Source organism: Saccopteryx bilineata, chromosome 2 (genome assembly GCF_036850765.1).
Source record: "Saccopteryx bilineata isolate mSacBil1 chromosome 2, mSacBil1_pri_phased_curated, whole genome shotgun sequence".
Classification (NCBI taxonomy): Eukaryota; Metazoa; Chordata; class Mammalia; order Chiroptera; family Emballonuridae; genus Saccopteryx; species Saccopteryx bilineata.
Window position 1 is genome coordinate 271,530,799 of NC_089491.1, and position 18,685 is coordinate 271,549,483.

An 18,685-nucleotide genomic window follows, 5' to 3' on the forward strand; every position below is an offset into this window, starting at 1 on the left:
TCTCTCTCTCTCCCCCCCCCTCCCCTCTCTATAATGAATAAATAAAATCTTTAAAAAAATAAGAAAGAAAGAATGGGGGAAGAATCAGATCGCCGCTACCTTAATCACTAACTACCACATTTAACTTTAACCTAACTGAGCTTGTAGATGTAACGTCTAATTTACAGATGTTACAAGAGAGAGGGGAAAAGCTGAATGACACCCTGAGGAAGCAATCAGACACCCGCATAAAACAGGAAGTTCTATAAGACACATGGTTCCTTCCATCTTGTCTATGGATCACGCTCCTCAGAAAGGTCTAGATTAAAAAAGAGAATCAAGAACAGATGCAGTGTGTGATCCTGGACTGGATCCTCGTTTGGGCAATGCAGCTATAAAGGATAATTTGGAAAATCTGAGTATGACCAAGATGACCAGGCATTAGGTAGTAACAAGGAATTATATATTTTGTTAGGGGTAATAATACTTCAGTTATGTAAAAAAAAAAAATTTTTTTTCAGGGATGCAAATATAAATAGGGATAAAACTGTCACGATATCTTTAATTTTCTAAACAATACTTTAGCATAAAAAATAAGGTGAGTTAAAAAGAAATAACGCCAGTTAGGATGGATTATTTAAATAAACAAACAGAAAATAACAGGTGTTGGCAAGGACGTAGAGAAATAGGAACCCTCTGTACGGCTGGTGGGAATGTAAAATGTGCCGCTGCTGCTGTGGGAAGAGGAACGGCAATTCCTCACAAAGGTAAACGTACCATTACCATGTGATCCAGCAATTCCGTTTCTGGGTTATGCCCACAAGACCGGAAAGCAAGGGCTCACAAAGATGTTTAGATACCCACATTCACAGCAGCATTATTTACAACAGCCAAAGATGGAAACAACCCAAGTGTCTATCAACAGACAAAGGGAAACACAAAATGTTTAGTTCAGCCGTACGATGGAGTATTATACATCCATAAAAAGGAAGGAAACTGCCTGATCAGGCAGTGGTGGATAGAGCATCGGACTGGGATGCAAAGGACCCAGGTTCAAGACCCCGAGGTCACCAGCTTGAGCGCAACTCACCTGGTTTGAGCAAGGCTCACCAGCTTGGACCCAAGGTCGCTGGCTCAAGCAAGGGGTTACTCAGTCTGCTGAAGGCCCACGGTCAAGGCACATATAAGAAAGCAATCAATGAACAACTAAGATGCCACAACGAAAAACTAATGATTGACGCTTCTCATCTCTCTCCATTCCCTATCTAGTCCCCTCTCTGACTCTGAAAAAAAAAGAAAAGGAAGGAAACTGACATAGGCTACCACGTGGATGAACCTGGGAGACATTAGGCTAGATGAAATAAGCCAGTCACATAAAGACAAATACTGTAAGATTTCACTTATTCAAGCTACACAGAGTTGTCAAATTGATGCAGCGAGAAAGTAGAGTGGTGGTCACTAGGGACCAGGAAGAGGGGAGCAATAGGGAGTTACTATCCAATGGGGATGGAGTTTTAGCTTGGGAAGATGAAAAAATTCCAGATGTAGGTGGTGGTGATGGTTGCACAACCACATGAATGTACTTACTGTCACTGAACTGCACACCCAACAATGGTTAAAATACTCCCACCATGGTCCCACACCCAGGCCCTTCCTACCATCTTGTCCTGCAAACATTAACAAAGCAGTGAACCTAAATAGCCCTCCAAAAAAAAATCATTTTTGTAAGTGATGACCTCTGACCTCTTGTCAAGCCCTTTGCTGTTCAGTAATTTACATTCATTGGTGGAGTGGTCAGTGGGATGGAGTAGGTCTCACCATAACCTTTCACTTCCCACTACCTTTTTACTAATTATATTTTCCAGTTACAGTTTATATTCAATGTTATTTTGGATTAGACTGTCTTTGTCCCAACAAACACAATTGCCCTTCCCACCTTTGTAACAAGAAGCAAAAATTAAACAATGTAAATATTTTGCCTATATTCTTCTAATCAGGCTTTTTTCTTTTAACACCTGAATTTGGAGGAGAAGGATCTGGTAACATTTGATAGTAACATTGAGGGGGGTGAAAAAAGAACATGACTCCAGGGTCAGCAGTCAAGTGTCCTCCTTTAAAATGGGAAAATAGGCCCTGGCTGGTTAGCTCAGTGGTAGAGCGTCGGCCTGGTGTGCAGGAATCCCTGGTTTGATTCCCAGCCAGGGCACACAGGAAAGGCGCCCATATGCTTCTCCACCCCTCCCTCTCTCCTTCCTCTCTGTCTCCCTCTTCCCCTCCCGCAGCTGAGGCTCCATTGAAGCAAAGTTGGCCCGGGCGCTGAGGATGGCTCCGTGGCCTCTGCCTCAGGTGCTAGAATGGCTCTGGTTGCAGATGAGCAACGCCCCAGATGGGCAGAGCATCGCCCCTGGTGAGCATGCCAGGTGGATCCCGGTCGGGTGCATGCGGGAGTCTGTCTGACTGCCTCCCCATTTCTAACTTCAGAAAAATACAAAAAAATAAAAATAATAAAATGGGAAAATATTTTTGACCAAAAAAAAAAAAAAAAGTCTGAAGGATAGGCCACTGTTCTGGAAATATAACCATGACAATGGTGGGCACTCACAGCACCTGCCTGGAGTCCTAATTACTCCTCCGAAGGCAGGAGCAAATGACTTCCAAGAATTTGTCGTTCATTATTATTATTATTTTTTTTTACAGAGACAGAGAGTGAGTCAGAGAGAGGGATAGACAGGGACAGACAGACAGGAACGGAGAGAGATGAGAAGCATCAATCATTAGTTTTTCATTGCGCGTTGCAACACCTTAGTTGTTCATTGATTTCTTTCTCATATGTGCCTTGACCGCGGGCCTTCAGCAGACCGAGTAACCCCTTGCTGGAGCCAGCGACCTTGGGTTCAAGCTGGTGGGCTTTTCTTCAAACCAGATGAGCCCGCACTCAAGCTGGCGACCACAGGGTCTCGAACCCGGGGTCCTCTGCATCCCAATCCGACGCTCTATCCACTGCGCCACCGCCTGGTCAGGCTGTCGTTCATTATTAACACAGACAGTGGAGCAGGTTATCAGACTATAAGAAAAGAAATTTAGGACTACAGACTTTAATTACAGGTTATTTCAGCAGAACGCAGTCTTACAAGTTCCAGTACAGTAGTTGTACAATGACCCAGGTGAGGGCTGGAAAACTCCAGGGGAGACAGGATCTTTCTAAGTCGGCGGGATCAAGGGGGATGCCTAAATTCGAGGAGCCGAAGGGTCTAAAGGAGTACCAAGGAGACCTTAGTACTCTCCTATTTAGCGTTCTTTCAACAGTTAGCCGAGACACAAAAGGTAAAGTAAGGAGAGACCCCCTGCTCACCAAAGAGAAGAAGACTCAGAGGTCTTTGGGAAGCAGAGAGGCTGAAAGTGACTGAACGCAACTTCATCTTTTGGAAGCTCTTGGAAGACCTTGCTCTCATGGTTCACTTATTCAACATTCTCCGGGCCCTGGCTATCCGGGACCATCCCGCATCATGACAGGATGCAAAAAGAGGTAAGGACAAAATTAATAGACAAGCTCCAGTCTCAAGAAGCTAGTGGCAGTCCTGGCCAGTTTGCTCAGTGGTAGAGTGTTGGCCTGGTGTGTGGAAGTTCCAGATTCAATTCCCTGTCAGGGCACACAGGAGAAGCAACCATCTGTTTCTCCACCTTTCCTGCTTCTCTCTTTCTCTCTTCCTCTCCTGCAGCCATGGCTCAATTGGTTTGAGTACATCAGCCTGGGTGCTGAAGATGGCTCCCTGGAGCCTCCGCCTCAGGCAGTAAAAAGAGCATGGTTGCAAGCATGGCCCAAGATTGGCTGACAGCATTGGCCCCAGACAGGGGTTGCCGGGTGGACTCCGGTTAGAGCACATGCGAGAGTCTGTATCTCCCCTCCTCTCATCACTTAGAAAAGAAGGAATAAAAAAAGAAGCTAGCAGAAGCTTATGACAGACACACAACAATATTCAGAGCAGAACATGGACATCCAGTGGAAAGAGGGATTGGGGAGGAAATCAGTGAGGACCTTGGCAGGAAATGGATGGCACTCCAAGCTCCCTCCCACCAGGTCCTGGAGAAGAGTTTAAAAGAGGCTCCATTTATAGAGCGTTCAGCAGGGAGAGACCCACAAGGCCTGATGATGCACCCTGAGCCTTGACACAATGACAAGCTGTTACCTCCCTTTGGCCACTGGGCTGGGGGCAGGAACGGTTACCAGAAACATGGAGAAAAGCTAGAGAAGGCCATAAAATAAGAGCTGAGGTCTTCAATGGAAGGAAACCACCCACCTGCAAGGACCCCTTGAGGAGGAAGCTCAGAGAATAAATACCCCAGCCCTCTCTCTTCCCATATTCCCATCTCCTACTGGTCCTTCCCAGTGGCCAAGCCCAACCAGAAGCCAGAGAGCAGGCCAGACAAGCTGGACGGTGGTCTGGGGAGTGCAACTTAGAAACACCCACATCAGGACGCCTCCTGATCAAGAAGGAATTCAGTTGGGTGCAGAGGTGGAGGACCTGTACATGGGGGAATTGGGGAATTCCCAGAAAGGGGTATGGTATGAGCAAAGACCCAGGGTGGCCAGTAAATGGAAAATACGGCAATAACGCCGTTCCCCTGCAAGGTGGAGACGATGACAGGGCCTCACCGGATTCTGAGAGAGCTCCGGCCGAAGACTTGTGCACTCAGGGCCAGGACAGGGATTTGGCAGAAGAAAAAGCGTCACTGAAACACTTGATAACAAGTTTCTAGGCTGAACTGTATTTCCCCCAAAATTCACATGGTGAAGTCCTACCCACCTCCAGAGTGTGACCACATTTAGACACAGAATCTTTCCAGAGGTGATTAAGTTTAAAAAAAAGCTCATGAGGGCCCTTATCCAATATCAGGTGTCCTTATAACAAGAGGAAGCTTGGAAACAGACACATCCCACAGAAGGGAGATGACATGAAGACCCACCAGCGAGAATATGGCGGATAGAGCTGCTCCCGGTACTGTCTTGCCTGGATCTCCCATGTAGTGTGACTACAAACTCTCACTTCCCTGCTTCAGGTCACTTCACTGAAGGCTGGGAGGGGTGGAGTGGGCTCTGATAAGATCCTTGTCGTGGGGGTCAGCCACTAACAAATTTTGGAATCAGAGCTCACATAAACTGGCCAGAGACCTGGGTCCCAAGGGGTAAGAATTAGCGGCATCCCTGAACCGCCAATAATTCTCTGTCAAGCAGGTTTTTCTGTTGTTGATGGAAACAACTGTGCAGAGCAAGCAGACCGCCTTTCGAGGGCATTCTTTTATCAGAGGTATTTGCTTCACTCGTGGGAACCTGTCCAACTTCAAACTGCACAGAAGACTTAGCTGTCATTTAGGAAAACCCTGGGGGTTCCAGACAAGGGTCCCAGGTTGGTTTTTTGTTAGTTCCCTCACTGCGCCCCTTCTCCTCCTGATGCTGAACATCACTTGCACACACGCTGGAGGGCTGCTCTGTTGTGAGGACTTTCCTGCTCCCAGGAGGGCGAAAGGACTGAACAGGCCTGACATCCTTGACCGCAGACACCCTCTCCTCCCACCCAGCCCAAGGGAACAGCTGGTGGCCTCAGCTGCCTCAACCCCCAGGGGCACAATCTCAGCAACAGTCACCCTCCCCCACTGGAAGGGCCAGGGACTTCTCCCTTCAGAGGAGTGAGGAAGGGATCAAGAAGCACTTTTTTTTTTATTTTTTTATATTAAGTGAGGGGCAGGGAGGAGGAGAGGCGGGAGGGAGAGAGACCAATTTCTGCATATGCCTGGTCTGGGATCCACTCAGCAAGCCCCCTACAAGGCAATGCTCTGCCCATCTGAAGCTGCTGCTCTGTTGCTCAGCAACTGAGCTATTTCAGTGCCTGAGGCAAGGCCATGAAGCCATTCTCAGTGCTCAGGGCCAACTTGCTTGAACCATCTGAGCCATGGCTGTGGGAGAGGAAGAGAGAGAGAAAGAGAGAGAGAGAGAGAGAGAGAGAGAGAGAGAGAAGGGGGAGGAGCAGGAGTGGAGAAGCAGATGGCCACTTCTCCTGTGTGCCCTGACCGGGAATCAAACCTGGGACTTCCACACGCCAGGCCGACGCTCTACCACTGAGCAAACCGGCCAGGGCCAAGAAGTACTTTCTTAAACCAGTCCCCTTGTGGGAAACGCCAGTCATTTTGGCACAGCACATGCCCACCCTAGGGAAATCAAGCCATTTGGGCGCTTGCGCCAATAATAACTTAGGGATGGAAAGTGTCTCTAAACTACTCACCCCTTTCTCTGCTCCGAGCTCTTCCTTCTGAGCCCTCCTCTATTTCTATTGAGAAAATCACCAGCCTTCTGGGTTTGCGTGTAAACCATAATTACACAAGACGCTAGTCGCTATCACTGACTGACAGCCGACTACTGAGTGAGGTGTTATACAGACAGCATCTTGCGGGAAAGGCATTATCAGCCCCTTTTACAGATGAGGAAACTGAGGCTCAGATGTGCCCAGGACCACCCAGCTAGTGAGCGGCAGAGCCAGGATTCAAGCACCAAGTACATCCGACCCCAGAGCGCATCCTGGTCGTGCATGAGAACTACCTGGAGGAGCGTAGTTCTCATGGGGCAGATCCCTAGGCCCTGCCCCAAACCTACTGAATCATGGTGTGCAGGGTGCAGCCCAGAAATCTATATTTTTTAAACCACGTTATGTTCCCCAGGTAAAGCAGATGCCTGAGAACTGGTCCTCACTAGCCCATGCTGCCTGTCTAGGACACTCCCTGGCCCTGAGTAGCTGTCATAAACAGTCGCCATTCTTCTCGTTGTCTTCTTCCTCCCTCCTCAACTGTACACCACCCCTGTAATTCCTCTGGGGGTGGCAGGAACTGGGAGCAGAGTAGGAACAGGAAGTACACAGGGGCCTCTTACATGGAAATTTGCTCCTCTCCTTCAGGGGAGGGCTGTTTGTGTCACTCCTGAGGCACCCCACACTTGTCAGGCCTCCCAGAGACCTAAGTGACCGACTACAGAGGAAGGGGAAGAGAAACAAAGCAGAACCGAGGCTGACACGCCCATCAGGTGCGTGCTGCTTCCTCCCGTGGTTCCTGTGGGCCCCATAACGTCCTCGCAAGGAAGCCAATCCAGCAGCTGCTGAAAGACTGTCTCCTCGTCCTCTGGCGCAGAGCTTGTCCACAAGCACATGCCAGTGCCAGTCTCTCTGCTCCCACACTCCAAAAAAAAAAAAAAAAAAAAAAGGCCAATAATTGAAATTCAAGTGGCAACCTGCTTTGGCCACTAGAGATAATGGATTAAGAAGCAAGATGCTTCAACAGGCTCTCTCTCTCCAGAGACAGTCATGGCTGCCCCCCCATCCTTCCTCAGTTTCCTTCCCGTGAATGGACCAGCACGCTGGCCAGGGAGCAGTGTCTGGCTGGCGAGCAGAGACAGTCAACTCACTCCTGAGTTCAGAGGTCAGGCTTCAAATAAGCTCCATTCCCTTGGCTTGGTTCTAAGGTCACAGACAGCGCCCCCAACCCCTCGACCCTCCCCCCAAATCCCACCACCTGATCGTAAAGAAAGTGGCCAGAATGTAGACAGATCAAACAAACCCATCACCACCACTGGAAACAGCCAATCAAGTGGATGGTGATGGATGGTGGTTCAGTAGCATCTTTGATTTGAAAGATGCCACATCAGAAAGTGACCTCATGGGACCTAATCAGTTCCAGAGGAGGACCTCGGCTCTCTCTGGGGGCCCAGATGGGGGAGATCAAAGCGTCCCTGGCTAATCATCATTTATCATTAATTACTCATTCGGGAACCTGACCTGGACCGAATGCTGCTCCCTACCTCGCATCCTGACAGCCTCAGTGAGCACCCTTGATCTGTCAACCCAAACTGCATGAAATGGAGAGGAGGCTGGAGGCAAACCTGGGAATGGAGAAACCCCGGGCGGCCCAGTCACCGAGACGGTTACTTACTTCTTCCGTTCTGTTCACTTTTTAACCTCGCGGGCCAGGAAATGCATAAATATAGCGCCGGGCCTCCCCACCCCCTTCCCTCAGCCACATTTCATTGAGTTCCTCAGAGCACATACAGGAACACATCTGGGGACAAAAGTGTCGTACTAGTCACAAAGCCCGTGTGGTTAAGCGTGCCAGTGCACCTCTCTGAGTGCCTGGTTTCCACAGCACCTTGGAGATAAGACCGTCCACCTCCTAGCCTTCTTGCAAGAATCAAACAAGGTCTAAAAACCAGTCCATATACCAAGGAGGAATATCCAGGGATTTCTGGCTGTACTGGCAATAATTTATTTCTAGAGCTAGGGGGTGGGGTGGGGCAGAGGATACGGGATTTCTTATTATATTACTTATACCAATTTGTGACTCTGTAATAATTAACAATAAATGCTACAGGCAGAATTGGGCTTCAGCCCCCTCCCCCAATCCCTATGTTGAAGTCCTAAACCCCAGTACCTCCAAATGTGACTGTATTTGGAGAGGTCTTTTAAATGTTTGTTTACTGATGTTAGAGAGAGAGAAAGAGGCAGGAACATGAATCTGCAATTCGGGACAACACTCCAACCAATGGGGCTATCCAGCCGGGGCTCAGAGGTGTTTAAAGAGGTAACGAAGTTAAGACCAGGTTGTTAGGGTGAGATCCGAATTCAGTATGACTGGTGTCATTATAGGTAGAGAGTAGGACATAGACACACACAAAGGGAAGGCCATGTGAAGACACAGAGGCAGCGAGACAGTCTTCAGAAAAAAGCTATCCTGTCAGCTGACACCTTGACCTCAGACTCCTGGCCTCCAGCATGGTGAGAAAATGCATTTCTCTTGTTTGAGCCACGCGGTCTGTGATATTGCATTCTGCGGCCCTTGCAAACTCGTAAAATACACTTCAAAGAAATGGTAGAAAACGTAAACTAAGTTAAAAAGAACAAGACTCAGCTAGCATAGCTCTGATAAAAAGGAAAGTGTTGGTGAGGGTGTGGAGAAACTGGAACCCTTGTACACAGCTGGTCGGGATGAAAAATGGTGCAGCTGCCACGGACAACCATCTGGCAGGCCCTCAAAAAGTGCAACATGGAGTTACCATCTGGCCAGTCAATTCAACTCCTTGGTATCTAATCAAGAGAAATAAAGGAAGCACATAAAACCCTGTACACCAATGTTCATAGCAGCACTCTTCACAAATGCCATAAAGTAGGAGCAACTCACATAAGGTAGGCAGTGGTTCAGTGGATGGAGTGTCAAACTAGAATGCAGAGGACCCAGGTTCGAAACCATGAGGTCGCTGAATGAGCACAGGCTCACCAGCTTGAGTGCAGGGTCGCTGGCTTGAGCAAGGGGTCACTCGCTCTGCTGTAGCTCCCTAGTCAAGGCACATATGAGAAAGCAATTAATGAACAACTAAGGAGCCACAACAAAGAACTGATGTTTCTCATCTCTTTCCCTTCCTATCATCCCTATCTGTCCCTCTTTCTGTCTCTCTCTCTCTGTCTCTGTTACACACACAGAAAAAGTAGGCACAGCTCAAGCGCCCATCAACAGATGAATGGACACACGGAATGTGACATGTATCCATACAATAGAACATGACTCGGCCACGTAAAGGAATGAAGTACTGATACATGTTAAGCATGGATGAAATTTAAAAATATTACGCTAATGAAAAAAGCTAATCACAAAAGACCACCTACTATACGATTCCATTTCTATGAAAGGTCCAGAATAAGCAAATCCATAGAGACAGGAAGCAGATCAGTGATGGTCAGAAGGGAGAGCTTAAGAGAAGGTGAGGATGACTGCTAACAGCGGTTTCTTCTCAGGAGTCTGAAAATGTCCTCGAAGTCAACTGTGATGATGGTTGAACAACTCTTTCAATATTTTCAATGGACTAAAAACATCTAATTGCACACTTTAAGTGGGAGAACAGTATGGTATGCAAATTATATTTGTTTTATTATAAGGTGTTTAAAAAAACAAAACAAAAAAATAAAATAAAAAAAGACCAGCACCCAATCAATGTTGCTAAACGGTATGGGTCCTTCCTTCTCTCTCCCACCCTCTCCCACCAGACTGAGGGCTCCAGCCCGGGTCAAACTTGGGGACAGAACAGTGCTTATAACCGGTCCTCTGACAGACTGACCACTCCCCCCACCGAAGCCAGCTTCTCGTTTCCAGGCCTCTGGAGGAAAGGGGACGCAGAGGTTTTTAAAAAAACCATCTAGAAGCCGCTAAAGAATTGACTGAGGGTCTGAGGCACGGATGACAGGGCACACCTGTAGTTCTGAAGTGATTTCCCCAGGGGAGGCTCATTTGGACCTATCCATGGATTTTGAGGTGATAGTGGGTAATGGTGAGTTTGTTTCTTTAAAAGCCCACATTCTGTAAACCCTGATCTCTCCCCTGGAGTCAGTGAGGCGAAGCCACCATTTCCTCTTCAGGTTCAGAGCAGCCGTGGGGCCTGCCTGGGTTGTTTCAAGGTGCTATGTCTGCAGAAACAGTTTGTGGTCTGGTAAATGGCATTTATATTTATTGCCCATGTTGGGGAAAACCAACTTTAAAACCCCACGTGCTTCCACGGGCTGGGGAACTAATGACAGAAGATGAGGAGGCCAATCCTGTCCCATTCCCACCGCCACCTGAATTCCCACTAAGCTTCAAAGAGTATTAGGATCCGATACCCACCAGGAACGGGAACCTCTCCCCAGGCAGATCCATGTTTAGGATCTTACCATAGGAGATAAACACAAGGGAGCAGAATGTGAGCCACATACAGATTAAAAAAAAATTTTTTTTGTAGTCACATTTAAAAAGGCAAAAAGAAACAGGTGAAATGAATATTAATAATCCGTTTAACCAACAGAGCCAAAACATTATTATTTCAACTAGGGTTACCTGATTTATTTTATTTTTTAGGGTTGCACAATTTAGCAAATCAAAACAGTACCCCCAATGACATTTCATATTGACAACAAATAATCTTTTTTCAAGCATACGTATATCCCATGTAATATGTGGGACAACTTATACTAAAAACTTTGTTTCTCATCTGAAATTCAAATTGAAATGGGTATCTTTAAAAAAAAACAAAACCTGACAACCCTAACTTCAACATGTAATCGAATAAAAAAATAAATTAATGAGATATTTTATACTGTTCTTTTTTGGGATACATGAATCGGGTGTGCATTTTATGCCTCCGGCACTCTCCTCGAACCATCATTAGACCATCCTTCATATCCGGCCTGATACCCCAACAAGGGGACTGCTCCTTGTTAAAGTCTCACTGTCCTTATCTGTAAACTGAGTCACAAGTGTCTACTCCACAGGGTGGTGGGAGTCTAAATAAGGTAAAGGATGTGAAGCCTGACCTGTGGTGGCGCAGTGGATAAAGTGTTGACCTAGAACGCTGAGGTCTCCGGTTTGAAATCCCGACTTGCCCGGTCAAGGCACATATGAGAAAAGCAACTACGAGTTGATGCTTCCTGCTCCTTCCCCACTTTTCTCTCTCTCTTTCCTCTTTAAAAATCAATAAATAAAAATCTTTAAAAAATAGAAAAAAGGTAAGGGATGTAGAGGACTAACTAGGCAGAGCAACCTGGCCACCAGTATTCTTCCTCGTGACTTTGTCCTTTCCTTTTTTTTTTTTTTAATTTTTATTTATTTATTCATTTTAGAGAGGAGAGAGAGAAGGAGAGAGAGAAGGGGGGAGGAGCAGGAAGCATCAACTCCCACATGTGCCTTGACCAGGCAGGTCCAGGGTTCCGAACTGGCGACCTCAGTGTTGCCAGGTCGACACTTTATCCACTGTGCCACCACAGATCAGGCTGTCCTTTCCTTTTTGATTAGACCTTTTTATGGTGATGGTGAGCATCAATCAATTTTACAAAGAGAAAAAAAAAGGTCACTCTCAAAAGAGGGTAAAACAGTCCATGAAGCAGCTGGAGGAAAAAAGAAAGGAAGGAAAGAAAATAGAGAGAGTGAGGGGGGAAGAAAATAAAAAAGGGAAGGTAGAGGAAGAAAATTCAGGGAAAGGTGAGGCCATCACTTCCCCGCAGTTTCCTGAGTGACCACCAGGGGGCACCGCCTACAGTGCCATGCTAAGGAAAAGACTCCCTTTCAAAAACCAAAAACTTGCCATTAAAAAAAAAATCACTAAAACCGTCTTCACTGGGGGGCGAGGGGGTGTCTTCCAAGAGTCTCCCCTGAAAAGGTGCCAACATTCACCTTACAGCAGCGGTTCTCAACCTGTGGGTCGCGACCCCGGCGGGGGTCGAACGACCAAAACACAGGGGTCGCCTAAAGCCATGGGTCACGACTCACAGGTTGAGAAGCGCTGCCTTACAGGAAGGAATGTGGAAGGCAAAGGAAACAGTCTCCCAGCCATGGGCAACCTGCATCTTACCTTTGGAGTCTTCTTTGGCCAAGTGACTACGGGGACCCCAGTGATGGCCAGACTGGGGTCGTCGTCCGCATGCTCCTTCAGGACATTCTGTGGCCAAACAAAGGAGCCATATTAGCCCAGGGTAGGGGGAAGGTCTCTGAAGGGGGCTGGAAGCCAGACCTAAGCCAGCAAGAAAAACCGTACCAGCTCTCCACAAAGTCCACCACCACCCACACACTCAGAAAAACCAAGGCAATATCACTAACTTATCTTGCTTATAAATACCTTGGTTCACAGTTATATTCCCAAAGCTTCACACAAGGACTCACCTATAATAAGCTTCCAGTAAATAACCTTACCAAAAAATGAATAAATAAAGCCACAAATCCCCAGAGAGGGACTTGCTACAAAATGCCTGACCAGTACACCTCAAATCTGTCGAAGTCAATAAAAACAAGGAAGTCTGAGAACTGTAACGGCCAAGAGGCGCCCAAGGAGACATGAAGAATAAACATGATATGGTGCCGCCCTGGCTGGGATCCAGGAACAGATAAATGACATTAGGTAAAAAATGAGGAGATGTGAATCAACTAGAGACTCCAGTTAATAATAATGTATTAATATTGGTTCATTAATTGTAACAAATGTACTATACTAATAACGGAAACTCCATGTGCGCAGGGTATATATGGAAACTGTACTATCCGCTGAATTTTCCCGTAAATCTAAAACTACTCTGAAACATAAAGTCTATTAATAGAAAATAATTTTCAAATGCCATTCAGAAAGTAAATAGTTATGATAAGGTAAAACAGACCAATTTTTCTATCATGTGCATATTTAAAAAGAAATGCAACAGAAAGGAACCAAGAATATGGACATGACTCAATTCTGGTAGGTACTTCACATAGGGCACTAAGAAAGGCTACCAACAATTGGAGGGACAGTGGGAACTGTCCTTGCCTAGGGTAGGACATTGTTTAGAACTGCCAGTTCCCGATGACAATATAAAGCCAAACAACTTTTCAGCAGTTTCAGTTTTTAGTTATTGTTTTTAAATGCACTGCAGGTGGGACTGGCTAGGTGGGGGCGCCTGGTGCAAATGGCAACCACACATTTGTTGAATGAATGTACGACGGTAAGATGTATGGAGTCCTTTCTCTATGCTGGGCACCATAACAACTATTTCATACTCACTCTCTCATCCCATCCTCTTGACCACCCTGTGAAATGGACTGTCACGATTTCCACAGCGCAGGTGAGACCAGGACTCAGGGGGACAGGTATGTGTGAAGGGAACTGTCCCAGACCACTCAGCCAGTAAGAGGTGGAGTCCCCTTCACTCCACAACCTGTCCTCTTTAATCATGTTATCATTCAGCTTTTCTTTAATAAAAAGGGAGGGGGCCCGTGATCATAGCACCACTATTCACAATGGCTAAAAAGTGGAAGCAACTGCCTAATCAGGCGGTGGCGCAGTGGATAGAGCGTCGGACTGGGATACAGAGGATCCAGGGTTGAAACCCCGAGGTCGCCAGCTTGAGCAAGGCTCACCAGCTTGAGCCCAAGGTCGCTGGCTTGAGCAAGAGGTCACTCGGTTTGCTGTAGCCCCCCGGTCAAGGCACATAAGAGAAAGCATTCAATGAACAACTAAAGTGCTGCAATGAGGAATTGATGCTTCTCATCTCTCTCCCTTCCTGTCTGTCTGCCGCTATCTGTTCCTCTCTCTGTCTGGCGCGCGCGCACACACACACACACACACACAAAGTGGAAGCAATCCAGTGCCCCTCATTGGATAAATGGATAAGCAAACGGTGGTATCCATACGATGGAATATGATTCAGCCTTAAGGAAGAAGGGAATCCTGCCCTATCACTTGGTTAGAGCATTGTTCTGATACACAAAGGTTGTGGGTTAAATTCCTGGTCAGGGCACATACAGGAGCAATGAATACATAAATAAGTGGAACAACAAATTGATATTTCTCTCTCAAATCGATTAATCAGTCAATTTTTAAAAAGCTTTCTAGGAAGGTGCTCTGTGTTCAGCCGAAGCCTTTCTGTATCTGTATCGATATCTCCCCGTGTGGTAGGGAGGAGAGAAGGCCCATCACCCCCAGAGGACTTCCTGCTGCCTTGTTCCCCCCCCCAGGCTGGGTGGTGGTGGTGGGGGCAACCTCAAATGCCTCCAAGAATCAAGCAGGTCAAGTGAAAGATGTAAGTGAACCAGGATGACAGAGAGGAGAGTGATGTGGCCTCTGGCAAACTAGAGGCCTCTTGCCCCTTCTGAAAAGAGGAAACACGAGTCTAGCGCCTGCCTAGTCAGGCGCTAATCAGCTTTTAAACTGCCCTTTCACAACTAAATAAACTAATATTTCTCTGTCCTGAGAATTTGTTGAATGGATCAGTTCCACAGAGGACAGGGGCACCGTATCCTAATAGGAAATATGGTGTAAGCCAGAGGATTGGCCAGCATTGGCTGGGTAGTTCAGCTGGTTAGTGTCATCCCAATACAGCAAGGTTCTGGGTTCGATCCCCAGTAAGGGCACAGACAAGAAGCAACCAATGAATGGATGCATGGATAAGTAGAACAATGAGTCAATGTTTCTCTCTCTCTCTCTCTCTCCCTTTTCTCTCTCTAAATTCAATATATTAAAAAAAATTTTAACATAAAGAAATGCTATTCAATCAAAATGTTAAACTTTTAAATGTTGACAACTGATTGAAAAAAAAAGATGTTTTTAAACTACTATGAACCAAATATATCTGTGAGCTGGTTTGGGCCATAGGCTACCCAATTTATAAAGACTGCTCAGCATTATGACTGAAAATAATGCCTACGTCCCTCAGTTTTCTTTGAGTTTCCTTCTGAATTGTCTCAAGATTTCTTGTCACTTCGATACCAGAGCTAGAATTGGTTACTCCCAAGCACTCAAGTGAGGCTCTTCAGAGATATCTGGTGACAGAAACCTATTCCTGAAGTGTATTATTAATTAATTCTTGAATAGTGATAAAATGATAATTAAAAGTTAGTAAAGAGACTTCCCCAAGTACCTTGGGAATCCAGAAATCTCAGACACACTTCCTACAGGAAGCAGTTCTCCTCCTTGCATGGCTCCCACTGGCCACCAGGGGGCGCCCTGGGCTCTGCCCCTTAGGAGAAGCCATTTCCATTTGTATGTGACAGGTTGCAGGAGGCGATTATTCTAATTGGAGATTTTCTCTCTGAGAAATCAATTGTGCCGAAGGGAATAATGTCACCAGCTTCTCTAGGCTCTGCCAGGATATATACACTCCCTGGGGCTCTTGGAAGCAGAGACAGGGGAGCCTGGGTGCTCACCCCAGCCCAGCCACTGTCAGTCCCACCCCTCCAGCCTTCACTAGGATAGCCCCAAGCAGGCTTTCAAACAGACAGATCTGGGCCACCGGGCCCTTTCTCCTGGAAACTGTCCTGTTTACAACCTGACAAAATAACCACTGTCAATGCACGTCCCGGGCCTCCACCTCATGCCAACTTCCCTCTAAGAGCTTAATGTCAAAAATGGATTCAGGCCCCACTGTTTCAGGGGTGGGCTGTTAATAATTAGAATCTCCATCGACACGGTGACTAAAAATACCACCAGTGAGATAACACTGCAGAGGCAGGCAGCAAGAATCACTAAGCACAGGCCGGGAGGAGCCCAGAACGCTGCTCTGTAAAGGGCCCCTCTGCAACCGGGTGTCACCTCATCTTGGGTCTCCCAGGATGTCTCCCTCACAAAGGTATATTCAAGTCTCAACTCCTGGCTCCTGTAAAGGTGACATTACTTGGTGGAGTGATGCTGTGACAAGCCAAGGAACGCCAGGCAACCACCAAAAGCTGGAAGAGCACAGAAGGACCCACCCTTAGAGCCTTCCAGGGAGCACAGCCCTGCCGGTACCTTATTGTCTGACTTCTGGCCTCTGGGACTCCTAGAGAATAAATTTCTGTTCTTGTAAGCCACGACGTTCATGGTCATTCATTACGGCAACCACCAGAAACTAACACACATACACACCCTTGCCATAGTGCCTTGTAGTTGAAAGCTTATTAGCTACGTGGTTTGGGCAAGTCACCACATCTCTCTGAGTCTGTTTCCTTGCCCAGGAAATGGGATAGTAACAGAGACAGTCCCATCTTTCCAGGTTGTAGTGAGGATCACACGCATTGAAGATCCCGTGCACATGGTAAATGCCCAACCAATGCTGGCCAATCCTCTGGCTTACACCATATTTCCTATTAGGATACGGTGCCCCTGTCCTCTGTGGAACTGATCCATTCAACAAATTCTCAGGACAGAGAAATATTAGTTTATTTAGTTGTGAAAGGGCAGTTTAAAAGCTGATTAGCGCCTGACTAGGCAGTGGTGCAGTGAATAGAGCGTCGGACTGGGATGCGGAAGATCCAGGTTCAAGACCCCAAGATCACCAACTTGAGCGCAGGCTCATCTGGTTTGAGCAAAGCTCACCAACTTGGACCCAAGGTTGCTGGCTCGAGCAAGGGGTTACTCGGTCTGCTGAAGGCCCACGGTCAAGGCACATATGAGAAAGCAATCAATGAACAACTAAGGTGTCACAATGAAAAACTGTTGATTGATACTTCTCATCTCTCTCTGTTCTTGTCTGTCTGTCCCTATCTATCCCTCTCTCTGACTCTCTGTCTCTGTAAAGATAAAATAAAATAAAATAAAATAAAACATAAAATAAATAAAAGCTGATTAGCTGCCTAACTAGTAGGGATAATAAATGGGACTCAGGAGCCAAGGTGACTCAGGGGCCGAGAAGTTAATTTAAGGCCAAAAAATGCAGCAAGTGGCAATCAACCAAACCATTGTTCAGATCTATGGTAGCCTAGATGTCCAGACCTGAGCTCTCTGGCCCCCCTCCCTCATTCTGCGGAGGTGGTACAGACAATGGATTCAGGGTACATGTGCACTACTTTGTGGTTACACTGGGAGCTCCGCAGGTGAGAGGTCTATCTTCCTTCACCCTCTGACCAACCCTCTATGACCGCACTGCCCTCCAAAAACACCAAACGCGGGGCTCAGTTCACACCCAGCCCCCACAGCAGGAGAGCCTCAGCCACTACTGGGGGCCTGACAACCCCGCTCACCAGCCAGGCTGAATCCAGCTGTGCCCTGCTTTCTATGTTCTGGGTCACCTCCAGGGTGTGAGCAGACCTGGCTGCGGCCCTCCCACTGTCCCCTGCTTTTGGTTCTGCTGAAGCGGGAAGGGGTGTGGTGACCCCAGAAAGCCAACAGTGCTGGAGGTCTGGGTTCTACACCTCACTGTCCTGCACACAGCAGGACTGAGGAGGAGCAACTGCAATGAGCAGGTGTGCTCCAAGACCAGGACCTGATGAACCCCAAGACAGAAAACCTGTGCATGCCCTTCCCCGGTCACGGATCTCCCCAAAATATCACAATGGGCCTGTTTTTATTCCATGATGGCTGGTGTCTAACATAATGATAATAATAATAATAATAATAATAATAATATCAGCTTAGCTTTCTGAACACTTCCAGGCCCCAGGCTGGTGTCACCTCCATGAGCCCGATGAGCTCCATATTCTTACCGTCCCCATCTTACCACAATCCCCGAGCACCACAGCTGACGGGGCGCACTCAGCCCAACTCCAGAACCCTTGGTCTTAAAAAGTAACATCTGTTTGGATAATGGACTCTTTCTTCGTTTAGGGTTATTTTCTATTATATTTGGGCTTCGATAAATGAGCAACACAATCTTTTTTGTGTGTTAAAAGGAGATAACTAACATCTGCCTGACTAGGCAGTGGATACAGCGTCGGACTAGGATGCAGAGGACCCAGGTTTGAAACCCCAAGGTCGCTGGCTTGAGCACAGACTCATCCAGCTTGAGCGTGGGCTCACTGGCTTGAGCATGGGATCCTAGACATGACCCCATGATCGCTGGCTTGAGCCCAAAGGTCACTGGCTTGAAGCCCAAGATCACTAGCTTGAGCAAGGGGTCACTCATTCTGCTGTAGCCCCCTGGCCAAGGCTCATATGAGACAGCAATCAATGAACAAGCCATCAACGAACAGCTTAGATGCCGCAACAAAGAACTGATGCTTCTTATCAGTCCCAAAATTCCCTGGAGTCCCATAATTCCCCATAGCTCATAATTCCCTGTGGACTTCCATGTCATCCTGTAATTCCCTGGAGTCCCATAATTCCCTGTGGCCCCATAATTCCCTGAGGTCCCATAATTCCACCCAATAAGAAAGGTTGTTTTCTATAGTGAGCTGGCATTTCCACCCCCACCTGAAGTTCTGGCATCACTGGAAA

General features: G+C 47.1%; 1 protein-coding gene across 11 annotated transcripts in view; it reads right to left on the reverse strand.

The window, feature by feature from the left end:
- KDM2B (lysine demethylase 2B) overlaps positions 1–18,685 on the reverse strand; it is a 114,854-nt gene that overhangs the window by 36,228 nt on the left and 59,941 nt on the right. For all 11 annotated transcript variants that reach the window (XM_066260629.1, XM_066260628.1, XM_066260624.1 and 8 more), the window contains one exon: positions 12,386–12,472. In XM_066260629.1, coding sequence (XP_066116726.1) covers positions 12,386–12,472 — 87 coding nt within the window. The remainder of the gene's footprint in view (positions 1–12,385; positions 12,473–18,685) is intronic.